At 35.9% G+C, this 16807-nt stretch overlaps 1 protein-coding gene across 5 annotated transcripts in view; it reads right to left on the reverse strand.

Annotated features, from left to right (window-relative positions):
- Window positions 1-16807, reverse strand: part of NCKAP1 (NCK associated protein 1) — a 127400-nt gene that overhangs the window by 19548 nt on the left and 91045 nt on the right. For all 5 annotated transcript variants that reach the window (XM_036743510.1, XM_036743509.1, XM_036743508.1 and 2 more), the window contains 6 exons: window positions 16260-16379; window positions 12454-12593; window positions 10561-10692; window positions 5328-5546; window positions 5007-5137; window positions 4613-4710 (listed from right to left, as the gene is read on the reverse strand). In XM_036743510.1, coding sequence (XP_036599405.1) covers window positions 4613-4710; window positions 5007-5137; window positions 5328-5546; window positions 10561-10692; window positions 12454-12593; window positions 16260-16379 — 840 coding nt within the window. The remainder of the gene's footprint in view (window positions 1-4612; window positions 4711-5006; window positions 5138-5327; window positions 5547-10560; window positions 10693-12453; window positions 12594-16259; window positions 16380-16807) is intronic.

Consider the following 16807-nt stretch of genomic DNA (forward strand, 5'->3'; position numbering starts at 1 on the left):
AAATTTCTCTTAATCCTTTAAAAAATCCTCATTTGCAATGTCACTACTAGGCCTATGCCCTCAAGACATCAAAGAAAGGTTCTGTAAACACAAAAATATTATAGCAACTCTTATGGAGGCAAAGAATTGGAAGCCAAAGTAATTTCCACGAACTGGGAAATAGCTGAACAAATTATAGTATAAAAATGCAATGGAATACTACTGTGTTTTAAGAAATTATATAATAAAGACATGGTTTTGGAAAAACCTGGGAAGACTAAAATGAACTGATGCAGGGGAACAGTTGATACTATAATTCCATTGTAAAAACAATTTTGAAAGATTTAAGAACTTTGATCAATGCAATGATAACCAGGATTCCAGAGGACTGATAATAAAGAATGCTTTCTTCTTCTGAGAAGTGATGGACTAAATATGTAGAATAAGACATAATTTTTGGACATTGTCAATATGGAAATTTGTTACAAAGATTTTTATTTTTCTTCTTTTTTTCTACTGGGGATAAGGAATAATAAGGAGAAAAAAATACTTGATAATTGAAAAAAATTAATTAAAAAAAGAAAAGCCATCTTTGAAAAACCTCCCTCACTTGACTCTACCATTACCTGAAAGTCATCAATCCCCTAACCTCTTTTTCAAAGGAATGAATGGATATGCATTCCTAAGTACTTATTATGTGTAAAGCACGGTGCTAAGTGCTAAGGAAAGAGATAGAAATGTAAGGCAGTCCCTGTTCTCAAGGAGCTCACAATATTCTAAAGGGGAAGACAGCACATACAGAAGGTTTCAGTTTCCAGTCAGATAGGTTCTATAGATACAGTGACAAAGCATATGATAATGCATCATCTTTAATATTATTTCCTCATTTCTAAGATGGGCTGCAGTAGTTCTTCACCATGCTCTAGGAAGCTCCCTATTGGCATAACCTCATCATCCTGTAAGACCTCATAAGCTTTGGTACTCTACCGCATAGCATCCTCTGCCTCTCTGATTGGAGGGCCTGGGTCACAAACTTCAACCTCCAAGGGAAGATCTCAGTTCAGTCATTTCCTCATTTCTCACCTTACTGAACTGCCTTAGGGACTTCTCTGACTGCTTTTACTATGTCCCCAAGTCTGCTCTCCACCCACTCCACACTATCTTTAGCTTCCTTCCTTTTGTTTTTTTTTTCTTCCTCCAATGGATTGGAAAGTTATTGAGGACAGGACTGGTCTTTTTTTGCCCCCCATTTTTTGTGTTCCCAGTGCTTAGCAGAGTACCTGACCCACAGTAGGCTCTTAATAAGTGTTTATTAATTATTGATCAATTATTATTATTTATTATTAATTATTATCAATTTCTGATGTTGAACCATTTGACAATACCAAGGGCTCTGGTGGCAAGAATTTTCTTTTCTAGGTATTCAGCACCTGTGACTGAAGCACCCACAGCTTCCAGGCTGCATTCCTACAGAGGCTGTTTCCAAGGATGATGGTTGCAGGGGCTGCACTAGAATTAAGACCAGTGGTATATAGATGGAGAGGTGGGGTTGCTGCAATTCCCAAGGTTCTTACATGTAGAGTTGTGGTCATCTCCCTTGAGGTCTAAGAGGAGGTGGCAGTGGTCTGCCTTACATAGCACTTGTTACCACCTGTCTCTTGCTCAGGCTGCCTTGCTATCTCAATTAGGCTGGCTTGCCTACACAATAGTGCCAGCTGGTGGGAATGAATGGCACCTTCCCCACAGAAGTTGCTTTCCCAGATGATGATTCCAGAAGTAAGACCAGTGGTCTGGGGACTACTGTGACTCCCAGGGATCTTGGACATACCTACCTGCTGTAATTGGTAAGCAGTTAGTGATGCTGGTGGTAAGGATAGGGTCCCTTATCCATAGTAACTGCTCCCCTCAATGATACATGATAGCCCTAGGATAAAAGTAGGGCTGCTGGTGTGTGGGGACACTGCTATTCCTAAAGTTCTTTTGGGGTTCAGGGTCCTGGGCAGTCTCAACAGGCAACTGAAACGAGGCAGTGGTTAAGATCATGGTGGCAGTTTGACTTGCTTAGCACATATGGCCCCTTGTTTCTCCTGCAAGGTGCTTTGCTTGACTCACAGGTGGCAGTGGGAATGGCTGGTACATTCTCCACAGGAGATGCTTCCTAGAATCCAAACTCTTAACTCTCTACACACATTGCCTTTAATTCTTTTCCACTTACTCCTCAACCCCTTGCAATCTGGTTTTGGACCCCATCATTCAACTGAACCAGCTCTCTTCAAAGTTACAAAATTCCATCTTTTAATTGCTATCAAATGGCCTTTTCTCAATCTCCATCCCCCTCATCCTTTCTGTAACATGTGACACTGATTACTCTCTCTCCCTTGACTATTCTTTCTTCTCTGAATTTCCCTGACACAGCTCTCTGGTTCTCCTTCTTCCGGCCTGATAATCCTTCTGTTTTTCCTTTGCTGGATAATCATACATATCCAAGAGGATAATCATCCTCTTGTCTGCATATGCCCTAAGGCTCCCTCCTGGGTCCTCCAATCTTTTCTCTGAGAACCCATCAGGTTCCATAGGTTTAAATGTTGCTATCATGCAGATAACTCTCAGATCCACATATCAAGCCCTGCCTCTTTCTGAGCTCCTGTTTCACATCAAGTGAAACAAGTCAAGTCAACAAGCATTTATTAAGTGCCTATAAATACCAAGGACTGTGCTAAGTGCTAGGGATACAAAAAAGGAAGGGGGCAGGGGGAAGAGTACAAAAACACCATTAAAACCACATGCTAAATAAGGGACAAATTGGAGATATGTAATACCAATTAAGTTGGGTGTCTTTGATTGAGTCTCACTAGGTGCTAAACCCCAGGCCCAAACCTCTATCTACTAGGTGCTAAGCCTATGTGGGTGTGAAGCCCTCAGGGTCCTAAAGAGAGTTGCTAAGACCAGAGCCAATAGTAGGAACGTAAATTCTAGTGACTCAGATGACCCTGATGATGGCTAAAGAGTATAAAAAGAGAGAGTAGAGATATTTGCAGGGGGCTCTCACTCTTGGTGGAGTGCTGATGTGGAGACTCTGGGCAGCTGTAGTTAAGAGCCCCCCAGCTTGTAAACCCGGATGTTGAGACTTTGTAAAACCCTGGTAACTATGCATTGAGATTTGAATCAGACAAGGTCTGTCTGTTGATGTTTGTCATTTGTTTGTATTTGCTCTGAAGTTCAGGGTGCTGGCTTTTTCCCCTGAACTAAGTGAATGATATTTGTACGCTGGATTAAAGTAAGATTTTTAACCCCTTAATGTTGCTTTCCTTAGTAAAGCAGATCAAAGGAACCTGTGCTGGCAGCTTTCTACGTGCTGGCTGTTGGTGGGTCTTACACCCCTACAGCAGCTGCTAGCAGATTGTTGCAACAAGATAATAGAAGAAAGACATTAAGATTAGGAAGTTTCTTAAAGAAACTGGGACTTTAGCTGAAACTTGAAGGAGTCCAGGAGGCTGAGATGAGGGAGAAAGTTGCAAGCATGGGAGACAGCCAATGAAAATTCTCTCTACAAGGAATAGCAAAGGAGGCCAGTGGGACTAGATCACAAAGGATGTGGAGGTGACTAATACATGCAGGAAACTAAAAAGAGAACTTTATATTGGAGTTTATTGAATGGGGGTTTGGGAGGTGTGTGTGTGACAATATCAGATCCATGCTTAAGAAAGATCATTTTGACAGGTTCGTGAAAGATGGCCTGGAACGAGGAAAGGCAATACAGGGAGACTAACGAACAGGTTATTGCAATAATTAGGTGAGAAATGATGAGGGCCTGCAATTAGGGTGATGATAGTGTCAGAGCATATGAGAGATGTTACAAAGGCAATATTTAAAGGACTTAGCAATAGACTGAACATGTTTTACTAGTTCCACTAATTTCTTTCAAAGCTCAGCTCAGTATCATCTCTCTACATGAGGCCTTTCCCGATCTTGGCTGCTAGTGCCAATCCCTCTAAATTAATTTATAATTATTTTGTATATACTTATGTATACATGTTATGTTCCCCTAAAGAATGTAAGCTCCTTGAGGTCAGGGACTATTTTCTTTATGTCTCTGTATATACACTGTCTAGAAGTTGATGCTCTTTGTCCTTTGATCTCAAAGAGGACCATGACATCAGGAAAGTGATGCCAAGACTTGCAAGTGAATCTGATTTAAGTGAGGGAGGGCTGTGTAAAGTCGCCAGCCTCACTTTCTCCTCCAGGGGCATCTGCATCCAGTTGCAAGATATAGATCAGGACAACTGGAGATGGCCCCCATTGTCTAGCTAGTGGCTGGCACACAGTGATGAGTAACTAAATGCTTGCTGATTGATGATCATCATCATGAAAGTTCACATTTAAAAAGCTTTAAAGTTTGCAAATCACTTTAGTCATGTTATCTCTGGACCATCATTTGTTGGAAGTGTTCTAGAGCTGATTCTTCTATGGGTTAGAAAAGGTCCCTTCTCATTCTAAAATTCTGTTACTGTTATTAAAAATGATGAAATAACTAAAATTCTAGACAACACATTTTATTTAATCACATCCACAATGACATTTCAAAACTAATTTCAAAGAATTAAAATATAGATAAAATAATGAAAACTATTACCTTAAGTTCAGCAACTTGTGATGAAATATGCCACATAAGGCTTTCACTGAGGAACTTCATACCATATGGACCTAGCAATTCTGATAATGACCTCATTTCTAAGAAAGAAAAATAATTTAATTCATTCACTTCAGAGTTTAATCAAATTATTTCAAAAGCAAAGCCACAAAATCCCAGCCATCACATGGAAAAAGAAATCATAAAATGCACAGATCAGAGAAAAGACTTATTTCTAAAAAACATCCAAAGGTAACCCACAAAGGACACAGAAGTAATTCTACAAAGCCAAGATTTTACTTAAAAGAAAATGACTTCAGTTAAGTATTGATTTTCTGTAATGAAATCTAAAGAATTAAGAGTATAAAAATAACATGAAATTTTCAAACAAGTTCACCTGATATGTCTGAATACTCTTCTGCATTGAAAGTCAGCTCATTTTCTGTGGGCAAATTCACGAATGCTTTCATTGCAGGAAAATAAGCTATATGGCCATTGCTGACTTGTCTCAGCAAGGTCTCCAAATACCTAAAGAGAAGCATATGGTCATTATGGGAAGAGAAAAATCAAAGCAGTAATTTAAAACTTACTATAGGATATACTTTTATAAAAGAGGTTACAACTTCAGTGGGACCTTTATAGATTACCTAACCTCATTTTCTTCAACAAAAAAGGGAATGTTATTCTACACAAACATACACTCAATTTAAGGTCTTACCAATTTGTGTACAGGCTTGTAATGGTTGGCTCTCCATGACTGTCTAAATGTTGTGTTTGCTGAAGAAGAACATTGTTAAATACCCTTGTAATGTCGATTTGTACATAATTTTCTATTGACTGGAGTACTGTCATGTATGCCCTTACACTTGTTAAGAGCTCTGAAGGTTTTGCAATCTCTTGTGTGGCTTGATTATACATTGTCATCCCCACGATTGACCTTTAAAGGAAAAAAGTAAATGAAATAAAGGATTTTTCATGTTATTGTAAAACAATCATTCACTCAAACCATATAAAAGATCGTATATAAGATACAAATATAGTTCAATGACATAAAATTACCTAAAAGGAAGATGGTAACTTATATGCTACAAAACCTTGGAATGTGGGGAGATGGGATATTGGGAAACCTCAATTCAGTTCCATTTTTAAAGTTATAAGCACACAAATAAGTGAAACATTGCAACAAATACATGGAGGTGATTTTTACACATTTATCTTTCAGTTGTCCACAACTGTAAAATTTCATCGCAAGGGTTGGTAGTTCTTACCCAAATGTCACATTCAACCTTTAGTTAAAATTTCATATGGCCTTGGGAATATTAGTGGCCCCTGGGGCCCACTGCTCAAAGAATAATTTGCCCTCTGGTAAAGCTGTCATGGCTCTATCATTCAGAGCAGAATCTTTAAAAGATTGATTGCCAATGACAAGGGTAAGACTGGAATGCCCTTCTATAAAATTTTTCTGTTCAATCATGTTGTTAATTGAATATGTTGAGATTGATGCTTTAAAATTTTTCTTTTTGTGACTTTTTTTGAGTCTGATAATTTATTTTGAGAACTCAATACAATGTTACCAAAAAATTAAGTCTTTTGAAAAAAAGATAAATTCATTCATATTTGAAATATTTTTCAATGACTTAAACGAAATACTTTCATATTATCATTAACAATTTTTATAAGCCCTTCTTAGAGTTGCTGGTTTTCTCATTCCTGATTTTTTTGGTGAGTAATTTTGAAATATTTCTCATCTTTGTACTGAGAAACAAATGCTAATTTTAGTTTGGGTATCTTTGAGTTTTCTTCCCTTCCCTCCCCAAAAAGTAAATATTCACCTGTATTTCATGTCCTTTTCTCCTACATAAAGGATGTTTGCCAGTAGAGGCAAAAAGAGTATGACAGTAAAGTTATACTTGAATTCTGTTTGTATACTAAATCCAGTGTTGATATACATACACATATACACACACACACATATACATACACATAAACAGTAGAAAAAGACAATTAGATATATTCATATCAGTGCATACCACTTTAGGAAATTTGTTCTGAAAAGTGAGGATAATGCAAATGTAAGAATTGAAAGCTGTGAAAAGTGTGTTTGTTGAACTTGGAGGGCAGCAACATGAGAGTTGGCAAAGAGTAAAAGGACCTGGGTTGAAATTCTACCTCTGATGCTTAGCTACCTGTACGACTTTGGGCAAGTCACCTAATCCCTTGCTGGGCCTCAGTTCCCTTGCCTGTAAAATGAAGGAATTGGATTATGTATCCTCTAAGGTGCCTTCAAGCTCTAGATCTACGATCTTATGATTTCTTGAAAGATGTCTTAATCACACACACAGAACCCTGATGATCTGACATTATAATTAACTTTAATTTCTATCCTGTTTAAAATGAAAAATACTTTGAATTTAGAGCAAACTACCTGATGGCAAAAAATAAACAAATTGATGTTATATTTAACAAAATTTAAGAAGGGTATTTTTTATATTTTCTTGCTCAACTCTTATTTGATAATTTACACTTTTGTTGTCATATTTCTTACTAATGTAATGCTGAAAATTATTCAGAATTATTAAGATCATAAGGAAAAGTAACTTTTGAACAAAGTAATTAAAAATTTAATTATCTGGCATGGATGAACATAAGACATAATTTCCCACTAACACTGAACTTCTTTTCAATTACTTTAGGTACCTTAAGCACACTAGTTTCCAGTACTTGATGTCTTCATATTCATAATTTATGACAATTTAAAACACAATGAACTTATAAGGATCCTATATTAAAGGTTTACTCCAATGTATCAGAATGAGGTAGGAGTGACATTGGGGATCTTGAAAGTTAGGCTTGAGGAATAAAAAGTATCAGATTCCAAAGCTAGAAAGGATTCTTATTAAGAGGTCTGGGGAAGGATTATCTCACAAAATTTGAGAGTTGCAAGGGATCATAGTGGCCATTTTAGTCCAACCTATTCCTAAACAAAAATCTCTAGGACACAATCAACAACTGTTTATGTTTATCTTTGCTTTGAGAGGAAGTCTCCTATGTCACCAGGCCAGCCCATTCTACTTGATAGCTCTTTTAGAAGAAGTAAATTTTATTATGCTGATCTTTTTCCTAATACTGCATTCCTAGTATAAATCCAACTTGGTCATAATGAATGATTTCTTGGATAAATTGCTGCAGTTTACTTGATGGGATTTTTTTTTTTTTTAGAATTTATGAACTGCTATTCAATTAATATTAATTAACTGATGCAGTGAGGTGGCACAATGGATAGTTCTGGGCTTAGAAACAGAAAGATCTGAGTTGTTCTATGATCCTAAGCAAGTCACAACCTCTGTTAAACTTAGTTTCCTCAACTCTAAAATGGAGAGAATAACTGTACCTATCTTGTAAGGTTATTATGAAGATCAAATGAGATAATATTCATAAAAAGTGCTTAGCACAGTGCTTGGCACTATAAAAGTGCTTACTCCTTTAGCCCATAGTTTTACTTTTGTGCTTTATCTTTCCTTAGTTTAAATTTCCTTAGATATTTGTTTCATAAAAGATTCCTGGTAGTGTGTTTTATTTTTCAATTTTAGAGAATAATTTGTGTAGTATTGGTACTAATTGTTCTTTAAAACTCAGATAGATTTCTCCTGTGAATTCATTTGGACTAGAAATTTTTTTCTGTGGTAGTTCATTTACACCTAGTTCTATTTCCTTTTCTAAGATTGAGTTAATATCTCTATTTAGTCTTCTGACAATTTAGATGTTCCTCTACTTGTGTTCATTCAATTCATCTAATAAATATTTATTAAGCACCTACTATGTGCCAGGCACTGTGTTCTCCGTTTTGTAAGCATATAACAATGCATAAGAGGTTCAGATTATTCTCTTTATTTAATGGTTTTATTGTGATTTTACTATCCAACTCACTGATAAAAATATATTTATATAGAAATTGGTATTTGAACTGAGTTCTTTAAGGCGGGCAGTTATTGCAAGAGGCAAAGGTAAGAAGGAAGGCAAGGGGGAAAGCCAGGACAAAGGCAAAAAAAAGGGGAGATGAAATTTCATGTGTAAAAAATAACAAGTAGGCAAGTAGAACTGAATTGTATAGTATGTGGAGGTGAATAAAGTATATGAAGACTAGAAAAGCAGGAAGGAGTCAGGTTGTAAAGAGCTCTAAATATCAAACAGAAGACAAATTCTACAGGTAATAGAAAGGTAATGGGATTTATCAAGGGGACAGTGAGGGAAAGACAGCTAACATAATCAGACCCTTGTTTTTGGCCGATTAGTGGAAGATATATGGGGTGGGGAGAGGTCTGGAGCAAGGAGGCCAACTAAAAGGCTACAGTTGAGGTAAGAAGGGATGAATTTCTGAACAAAGGTGATAGCTAGGCGATTAGTGAAAAGGGGATGCACAAGAGGGGTTTTGAGAAGGTAGAAATGAGGAGATCTGGTGGTGAAAGCTTTGTAAGTAGAGGCAAGGAATTAGGTGAGAGAGATGTGGTGGTGGTGGTGCTGGTGGCGGTTAAAAAAAAAAAAAGAGCAAGATTTGGCAACTGACTGGAGAAATGAGGTGAGGAGATAAGGATAATGCCAAGGTTGTAAACCTGCGTTAATTAGGAAGGTGATGATGTTATTGACAGTAATAGGTTTAGAAGAGGGCAGGGTTTGGGGGGGAAGATGATGACTTTTATTTTGGACACAGTGAATTTGAGATGTTTGTGGGATGTCCAGCTTGAGATGATAATGTGGAACAGAAGCACAGGAAAGAGAATAAAACGAAGCAGATCTGGGAAGCAGCTCTATAGAAATGATCATGGAATGCTTTGAGAGCTGAGTGTGTGGAAAAATTGAAAAATTAATCACTATTCTTTGAAACCAGCTATTGAACCACTTTCAAATCCATATGTATACATATTAAATATAAAATCTCTCTTTATATGCATGCCTAAAACATATATAATCTGGCCTATAGCTATATCTTTCCACAAGAATAATACAAGATAATTTTAATAAATGTTTTCCTAAAATCTACTTAAACTAGATTTATATCACTTATCAGGTTTACCACTGTAATCAATCTACAAACACTTAAGTACTGACTATGTGCTATGCACTAGGGCTACAAAGACAAAAAAAATTAAACTGTTCTTGTACTCAAAGAGTTTACACTGTTTTGGAGAAAATACCATGAAAAATAGATAAACACATATAGGAAGCGGTACCTGAGTTAAGTTTTGAAGTAAGCAAGGGATTTTAAGAGGTGAAGAATCCATTCTTGAGAAAGCCATACTAGTTCTGACTGCTACATTCTTTTCTAAATAGTCACTATCACTTCATTAATATATCATACAATTTTCCTGGAAGTCAACGTCAAATTAACTGTCTTATCAGTTTACAGATTCAGTTAGTCAATAAATATTTATCAAGCACCTGTTATGCACCAGGCATTGTGCAAGAACGCTGGGGATACAAAGAAAGATAAAAAATAGTTTCTGTTCTCAAGAAGTTAATAGTCTAATGGAGGAGATAAAATGCAAATAACTATGTACAAACAAGCTATATACAGGATAAACTGGAAATAATCAAGAATTAGAATTGAAAGGATTTGATAAAGCCTCCTGCAGAAGGTGAGATTTTAGCTGAGACTTGAAAGACTTCCTGGAAAACCAGGAGGGAGAGCACTCTCTGCATGGAAACAGCCAGTGAAAATGCCTGGAGTCAAGAGATAGAGATATTGTTCAAAGAACAGGAAGGCCACTCTCCCTGGACTGCAGAGTATGTGGGAGGATATGGGGGATGGCAGGCACTCTAATTAATAAGTTGTGTAAAAAAAAAATTCTATTATTTGGGCTCCCAAGTTCTAAAAGGAAACATTTCACAGACGCTAAGACTTAATATAATAAAACTTCTAATTAGAGGAAAATGTAGTTAATATTTTGTCTTACTTGGTAAAGCGAATTTCCAGATGAGAAGTCAAATATTCTCTTGGAGTAAAGGTATGTTCCCAAACGGCCATGTTGGGTACATAATTTATAGAGAAACAAAGTTCAGAAAGTGCAGTGTGCAATTTATCGAGGCTAAAATAGACACAAAAAAATAGTAAGTAAAACATTAAACAATGCGTGAAGAAATAAATTCATTTTTAAAATTACTAGATTTAAGGTAGTTATCTTTCTATCAGAACACAGATTGATAAATTCTTCTACATAATTTCCCTGGATCTAAAGTAGACCACATTAAAGTCTTCTGGGAGATCACATGTATTACAAATGTTACTTCTAAATTCAAGAGTATTCCTTTGCGTCTATATACAGTCAGACAACACTAGTGAATATGACTATCAATGAAGAAAAAAAGTTTTAAGTTCATTCAACTTATAGGCAAATTAGGACTATCCCCAGTTGCAGTTATACTTTCACCACATTTTTGGTAGATAAAAAGTCAATTAAAAGTTTTTAAAGAGTATCTATAAAATGTTCCATAGCTTGATTGAGCTTTATTATTAAATCATATAAAATGCAGAATGAGACATACATTTTTGGACATGGCTAATATGGGATTTTATTTTGGATGACTATGCAAAGGAGGTATTTTTCCCCCTGAACCATGGGTGGAGGAGAGAGAAAAAAGTGAATACTTAATTTTAAAAAAATTTATTTTTAAAATTCCCCCCCCCCAAATCAAAGAAAATTGAAGGCAGTTTGATGGCTCAGTGGATAGAGCATTGGGCCTGGAGTCAGGAAGAGCTGAGTTCAAATTTGGCCTTGTGACCCTGGGCAAATCACTTAACCTCTGTTTCCCTTAATCCACTAGAGCAGGAAATGGAAAAACACTCCTGTATCTTTGCCAAGAAAACCCCATTGATAATTATTGGCATGGTCCACAGGGTCACAAAGAGTAGGGCATGAATGAATGACTGAACAACAGATTTTTTAAATGTTATAAAAAAATCATTCAATATTTCTACCCAAAACAATAACAAAAACTTTTGGTATTTAACAGGCCTGAAAAGAAAATTAAAAGAAAATGACAGTTATATTTTTATCTGATCAAACATGCTGCAGCCACAAATGACTCAAAGACTCTTGATTTTTCAAAAAAACTGATAGGAAATTATATATCCAAGGAACACTTAGTAGAGTTCTTCTAAGTCATTCATTAATATGTACATATGGTACCACGTGTTACTTGATGTTTTATTCAAAATTCAGGGCAACAGATTCATAGCAAAAAAATGGTAAGAACTACAATTTAAACAGATTGGTTCTCCTCTTATCAGCCTGCATAATGCAATCATAAATCATCCCTAATACAAAAAAGGAAGACAAATAATGAATAGAAACACAAAATTCCAAAATGGTGACAATTCCCCAGTATGTGAGCAAAACCAAGAGAACGTTGTATACGGTAACAGCAATACTGTTTTACAAACTTTGAGCAAATAAGTCATTTTGACTATTATAAACATCCAAAGTATTTACAAAAGACATATAAAGGAAGATACTATTTGCACCCAGAGAAAAAACTGATAAAGTTATATAGAATGATTCTGCGCGCGCGTATACACACACACACACACACACACACACACACATATATTTGTGTCTAATGGTAGTCATCTTGGGGAGAAGGAAAAAACAAATTTATATAATTTTATTATGCATTTTAAAAGAATAGCAAGTTGTACTTAATAGATTTGCAGTTTCACATGCAATCATCTTTTTTTAATTATACTATGCTATGGAAATGCTTGTTTTATTCCATAAATCAAAAATAAGATAAATAAAACTAAAAGAAAAAAAGGGACAAAGGCTATGGAATTAAAGCATATGACTTACTTGGTTACCACCAGTCTGTTTTTCCTCATGCTCTCAACGCCTGGTTTCTCCCTTTCAGGTTCCCCTTTCTTTCCAGTCTGTTTTTTTGATTTTTTGTTGACTGCCTGACTGATGGTTTTGGCACAATGTTTTGGCAGCAACTATATTTTAAAAAATAAAGATTAAAAAAACTTTTCAATAAATGAAATTAAGAGCACAATTATAATTAAAAGCACATCACAAGAAAACATGTAAAACTCTTTTTCTTTTAATACTGTCTGATTTTAAGGAGTAATATCTATACTAAAGGGCAGCCTATTTCTAAATAATATGGAATTTTCTCTTAAAACTTTTAATTTTAAATTTATTGGCTTATTCCCCCCTGCCCTTCACTCTTGATATTTTCACTCCACATGTTGAGATAGAAAAAAATAAAGAAATCACTCGTTCGTTTCCACCCCTCCCCACCATTCTAATGCTCTCTAGGGCCAGGACAAGTCTAATCTTTCTTCCACAAAATAGTCCCTTAAGACTTGGAGAGCTATTATGTCTTTCCAAGTATTCCCTTATCCTTGATTAAGGTCACCGATTCCTTTAACCAAACCTCATAATACAATCTCAAGGCCCCTGACCATACTAATTGCACTGCTCAAAGACCTGCATCTTATTAATGCTCTTCCTAGAAGATAGTACCCAAATCAAACACAAATACTCCAGACATGGTTCAACCAGGGCAAAACCATGGGTATTATCCTTTTCAATACAGCCTAAGATTACATCAGCTTTCTTGACTGCCCTTCATACCATTAACTCATACTGAATCAGTAGTCCACTAAAAGTCACATATTTTTCACAGAATTTATTGTCTAGACATAGCTCTTCCATCTTCAATTCAATCAGCTACCAAGCATAGGTACCAGGGTCACAAAATAGGAAAATCTGAACACATTAAAACGTTGGGCCAAATCAATTTTATTAAATGGACAAGCCGTACCACGGATTTATGTGTGTTATCCTCCCAATATATTACAAGCTCTTTAAGGCCAGGGACTGTTATGTTTTTGTAGTTTGCATATTTTATATTATAATTTGTTTATGTATTGTAACCACGATGACATACAAATTGTGCATAAATAGATGCTGAAATATGGAATACAGTAATTCCCTGAAGGCTCATTGAAATTAGCTTGCTTTTTCAGTGAATGGCCGCCCAGACTAGACTATAAGTGGTTTAAGAATGGCTCAATCATGCACCAAGGCCCATGGCATAGTGCAAAGAACTCTCCCTAGATTTGAAGTCAGATGGTTCGGTTTCAAATCTTGAACGTTATTGTACTACTTGTGTCTTTCTTTACTTCAGTTTTCTCACCTACAAGAAGAGGTCTGGACTAGATGATCCGTTCAGTCTTTTCCAGTTCTAAATCTATGATCTCAGTGGGGTCTCTAGGGTTGTTTACCTCTATGTTTGTAATACCAATTTAGATTTGAAGATCTTTGCCACCTATTAATAGGCCGTGTGACCTGCTTACCTTACAAGAAGCCTAAGTCACATGTGGTGGGAGAAGCTTGCTGAGAGGAAAAGGAAACTGTGTCACAGAAAATGCTGAGAGCAGTTACAGCTGAGGGAAAGAGATGACTATGGTGGCTGTGAGCGAGTGAGTTTTGGGGAAGGCCCCAGCAGCGGGGTGGAGAGCTTTTGGGATGGCGAGGCTCCATGCTGTGATGTTGTGTAATGAATTCTTTGCTGCTATGATGGACTGGGTGGATGGTTTATGGGATCTGGTCTTCTCTTGTCTGAATAAATGGTTTACTTCTTCTACCTTCTACGTGGAGAGTTTCATATATTTTGTAATACAGAACCATATAGGCATTTTGACAATTATCATCTACGTTATAATTAATGCCTTGCTGATACAATATTACAGAGTCACTTTAGTTTTTCTAAATGTCAGAAACAAGTATGATATGATGGAAAAAGTGTTGAGACTTGGGAGTTAGAAAACACCTAGTGTTCTGAGCAAGGAAGCTGATACGGGACCTAACTGTGGGCCCTTAGAGAAAGGGGAATAAAAGCAATTTTTAGGCACCTGAGACTCTGTGGAAACTCCTTGCTGGATGCTTTTTAACCACCTGGAGAAACGAACCTATCCAATAGCAATGAAATGTTTTAGTAAAAAGATGTTTGTATCAGATGCAGAACCTGATGCAGACATGTGGGTTCAAATTCTGCTTCTGATAGTTTCAGTTGTATGACAAGGTATATTAATGAACCTCCTTTAAAAAAGAGAATAATCATTCCTGAAGTACCTCACAGGTTTGTTGTAAAGATCAGATAATAACTGCAAAGCATTTGGCACTGCATCTGGCATACAGTAGGCCCTATATAAACGTTATTATCATCTACATCATAAAGAAGTCATGTGAATCAAATGAGGTAAAGTAAGCCTTAAAGTTCTGTACAAATGTCAGAAGTCATTGTCTTGGTTCTTTCATTAACAACACTATTGGTCAACACATCATCTATGTCTTGTTGACCCTAACTGCTTCTTTGCCTGAAAATCACTCTCCTCCAAGCAAAGATTCTCATTAACATTTGCCCCATTTTTTTTCTGATATTTTATCTTCTTTTTGATATCTTTCTTCTTTCTGTACATTTTAGTTTTTATGATTTTATACTATGTTTTGGTTGACATACTGAGATGGATCTATAATCTCCTTGATGTGGAAGGTCTAGCCATTCCCTTCTAATATCTTCACCAAGGATATACTCCATGTATGTGCAGATTAATCTCATAAAAATTTTAAACAGATAGGAAAGTAAATATATATTACACATATAATAAGAAATTTTTTCTCTTGGTTGCCTTTTCTTGGTAATAAGGTCTGAGATTTTTCTCCCCTGCCTCTGGTATCTTCCCATCCTTCAGAAAGCTTGAGAAATCAATTCAATGCTCCCAAAATTCTGTCACCTCCAGATGACCTCCTCCATATATCCTTGTTTTAATCTAGTTGCTTTTCCTCATCTTTGTTTTCTTCAGTGACATTTCCATTTTTTCTACAAGTACATCAAGTACTTTGATGTAAGAGTTCTATTGTGGTCTCTCCACTATCCTTGATGGTAAAGAGTCTGTTATAAAAAAACACTATACATCTTTTCCATCATTTATTCTTCTCTTTGCAGTTTCATCCATAAGTTCCTTCAGAAGACTTTATTTAGCTCTGCAAGCTCCAGAAAGGTTGCTTTACGTTGTTTTTCCCCACTTCATTGTTCTGTGAAGAAATATTGCTCATAATCTTCCAACAACTTTTTTTGGTAAGATTTTATAAATGAATTTATATATTCTGAATTGGTGTGGCCCTTGGCTGCCATTTATCTTTGCTATGTAGGATATTTCTTTTGTTTGTTTGTTTTGGAGGGGGAAGGCAGAGCAGTTGGGGTTAAGTGACTTGCCCAAGGTCACATAGCTAGTAAGTATGTGAGGCTATATTTGAACTCAGGTCCTCCTGACTCCAGGGCTGGTGCTCTACTCACTGCACCACCTAGCTGCCCCTATGTAGGATATTTCTTAAGCTTTTGGGGGTTCCTTGTTATAAAAATTGATTTATATTATTTAAATTTCTGTAGGAAATTGTTATAATTGTTGTTAATGTCCTTTCATCAATCTAGTTCCCATTTTCCAACATCCATAAAATCATACAAATTTGAAAAATTGAAATGAACTCAGAATCAAAAGTGAAAATATGACTCAATTACTGACTATTGGTCACATTTTTCTGTTCATGAACAAAATTTCTATTTGCACAGAAAAGAAAAATTAAATTCTTACCTGGTCACTAAGAGTACACTGTTCTGTGCAAATATCAGTTATGAGATTTCTAGCTTGCTTAGCCATTTCATCCAAGAACATGTTACATAATGAAAGACTTCGATCCCCAATATGATGTCTCTGTCAAAACAAAATATATAAATTCTTTAAAATATACATTTTCTTTAAGAATCAGATTGAATGATATAATTCTTGACCAAAGAAAGGTAATTAAGTTAAAGCTCCACTGGACTGTAAAGAGCAGATATGTTATATTTCTTATATCCCTCTCAATACCTAGCAGTTTAAGAGATACATAATAAATACCTAATTTCATCAATTTGATTTTATAAATTAGTACTCTTTGAAAAGAGATTTAAAAGGATCAAGATCTTCCGTAATGTAAAAGAATACAAGTATTTTCATTTAATATGCATTTAGTTGATAATCTTTTCAAAAGACTCCTTGATAAGATACTGATTGGACTTCTTGTTGTGTTTGTCATGGTCCTCTTCGAGAAAGAAGGACATCAGGGAAATGATGACATGACTTGCAGTTGATTTTAGCGA

Source organism: Trichosurus vulpecula, chromosome 2 (assembly GCF_011100635.1).
Source record: "Trichosurus vulpecula isolate mTriVul1 chromosome 2, mTriVul1.pri, whole genome shotgun sequence".
In the NCBI taxonomy this organism is placed as follows: domain Eukaryota; kingdom Metazoa; phylum Chordata; class Mammalia; order Diprotodontia; family Phalangeridae; genus Trichosurus; species Trichosurus vulpecula.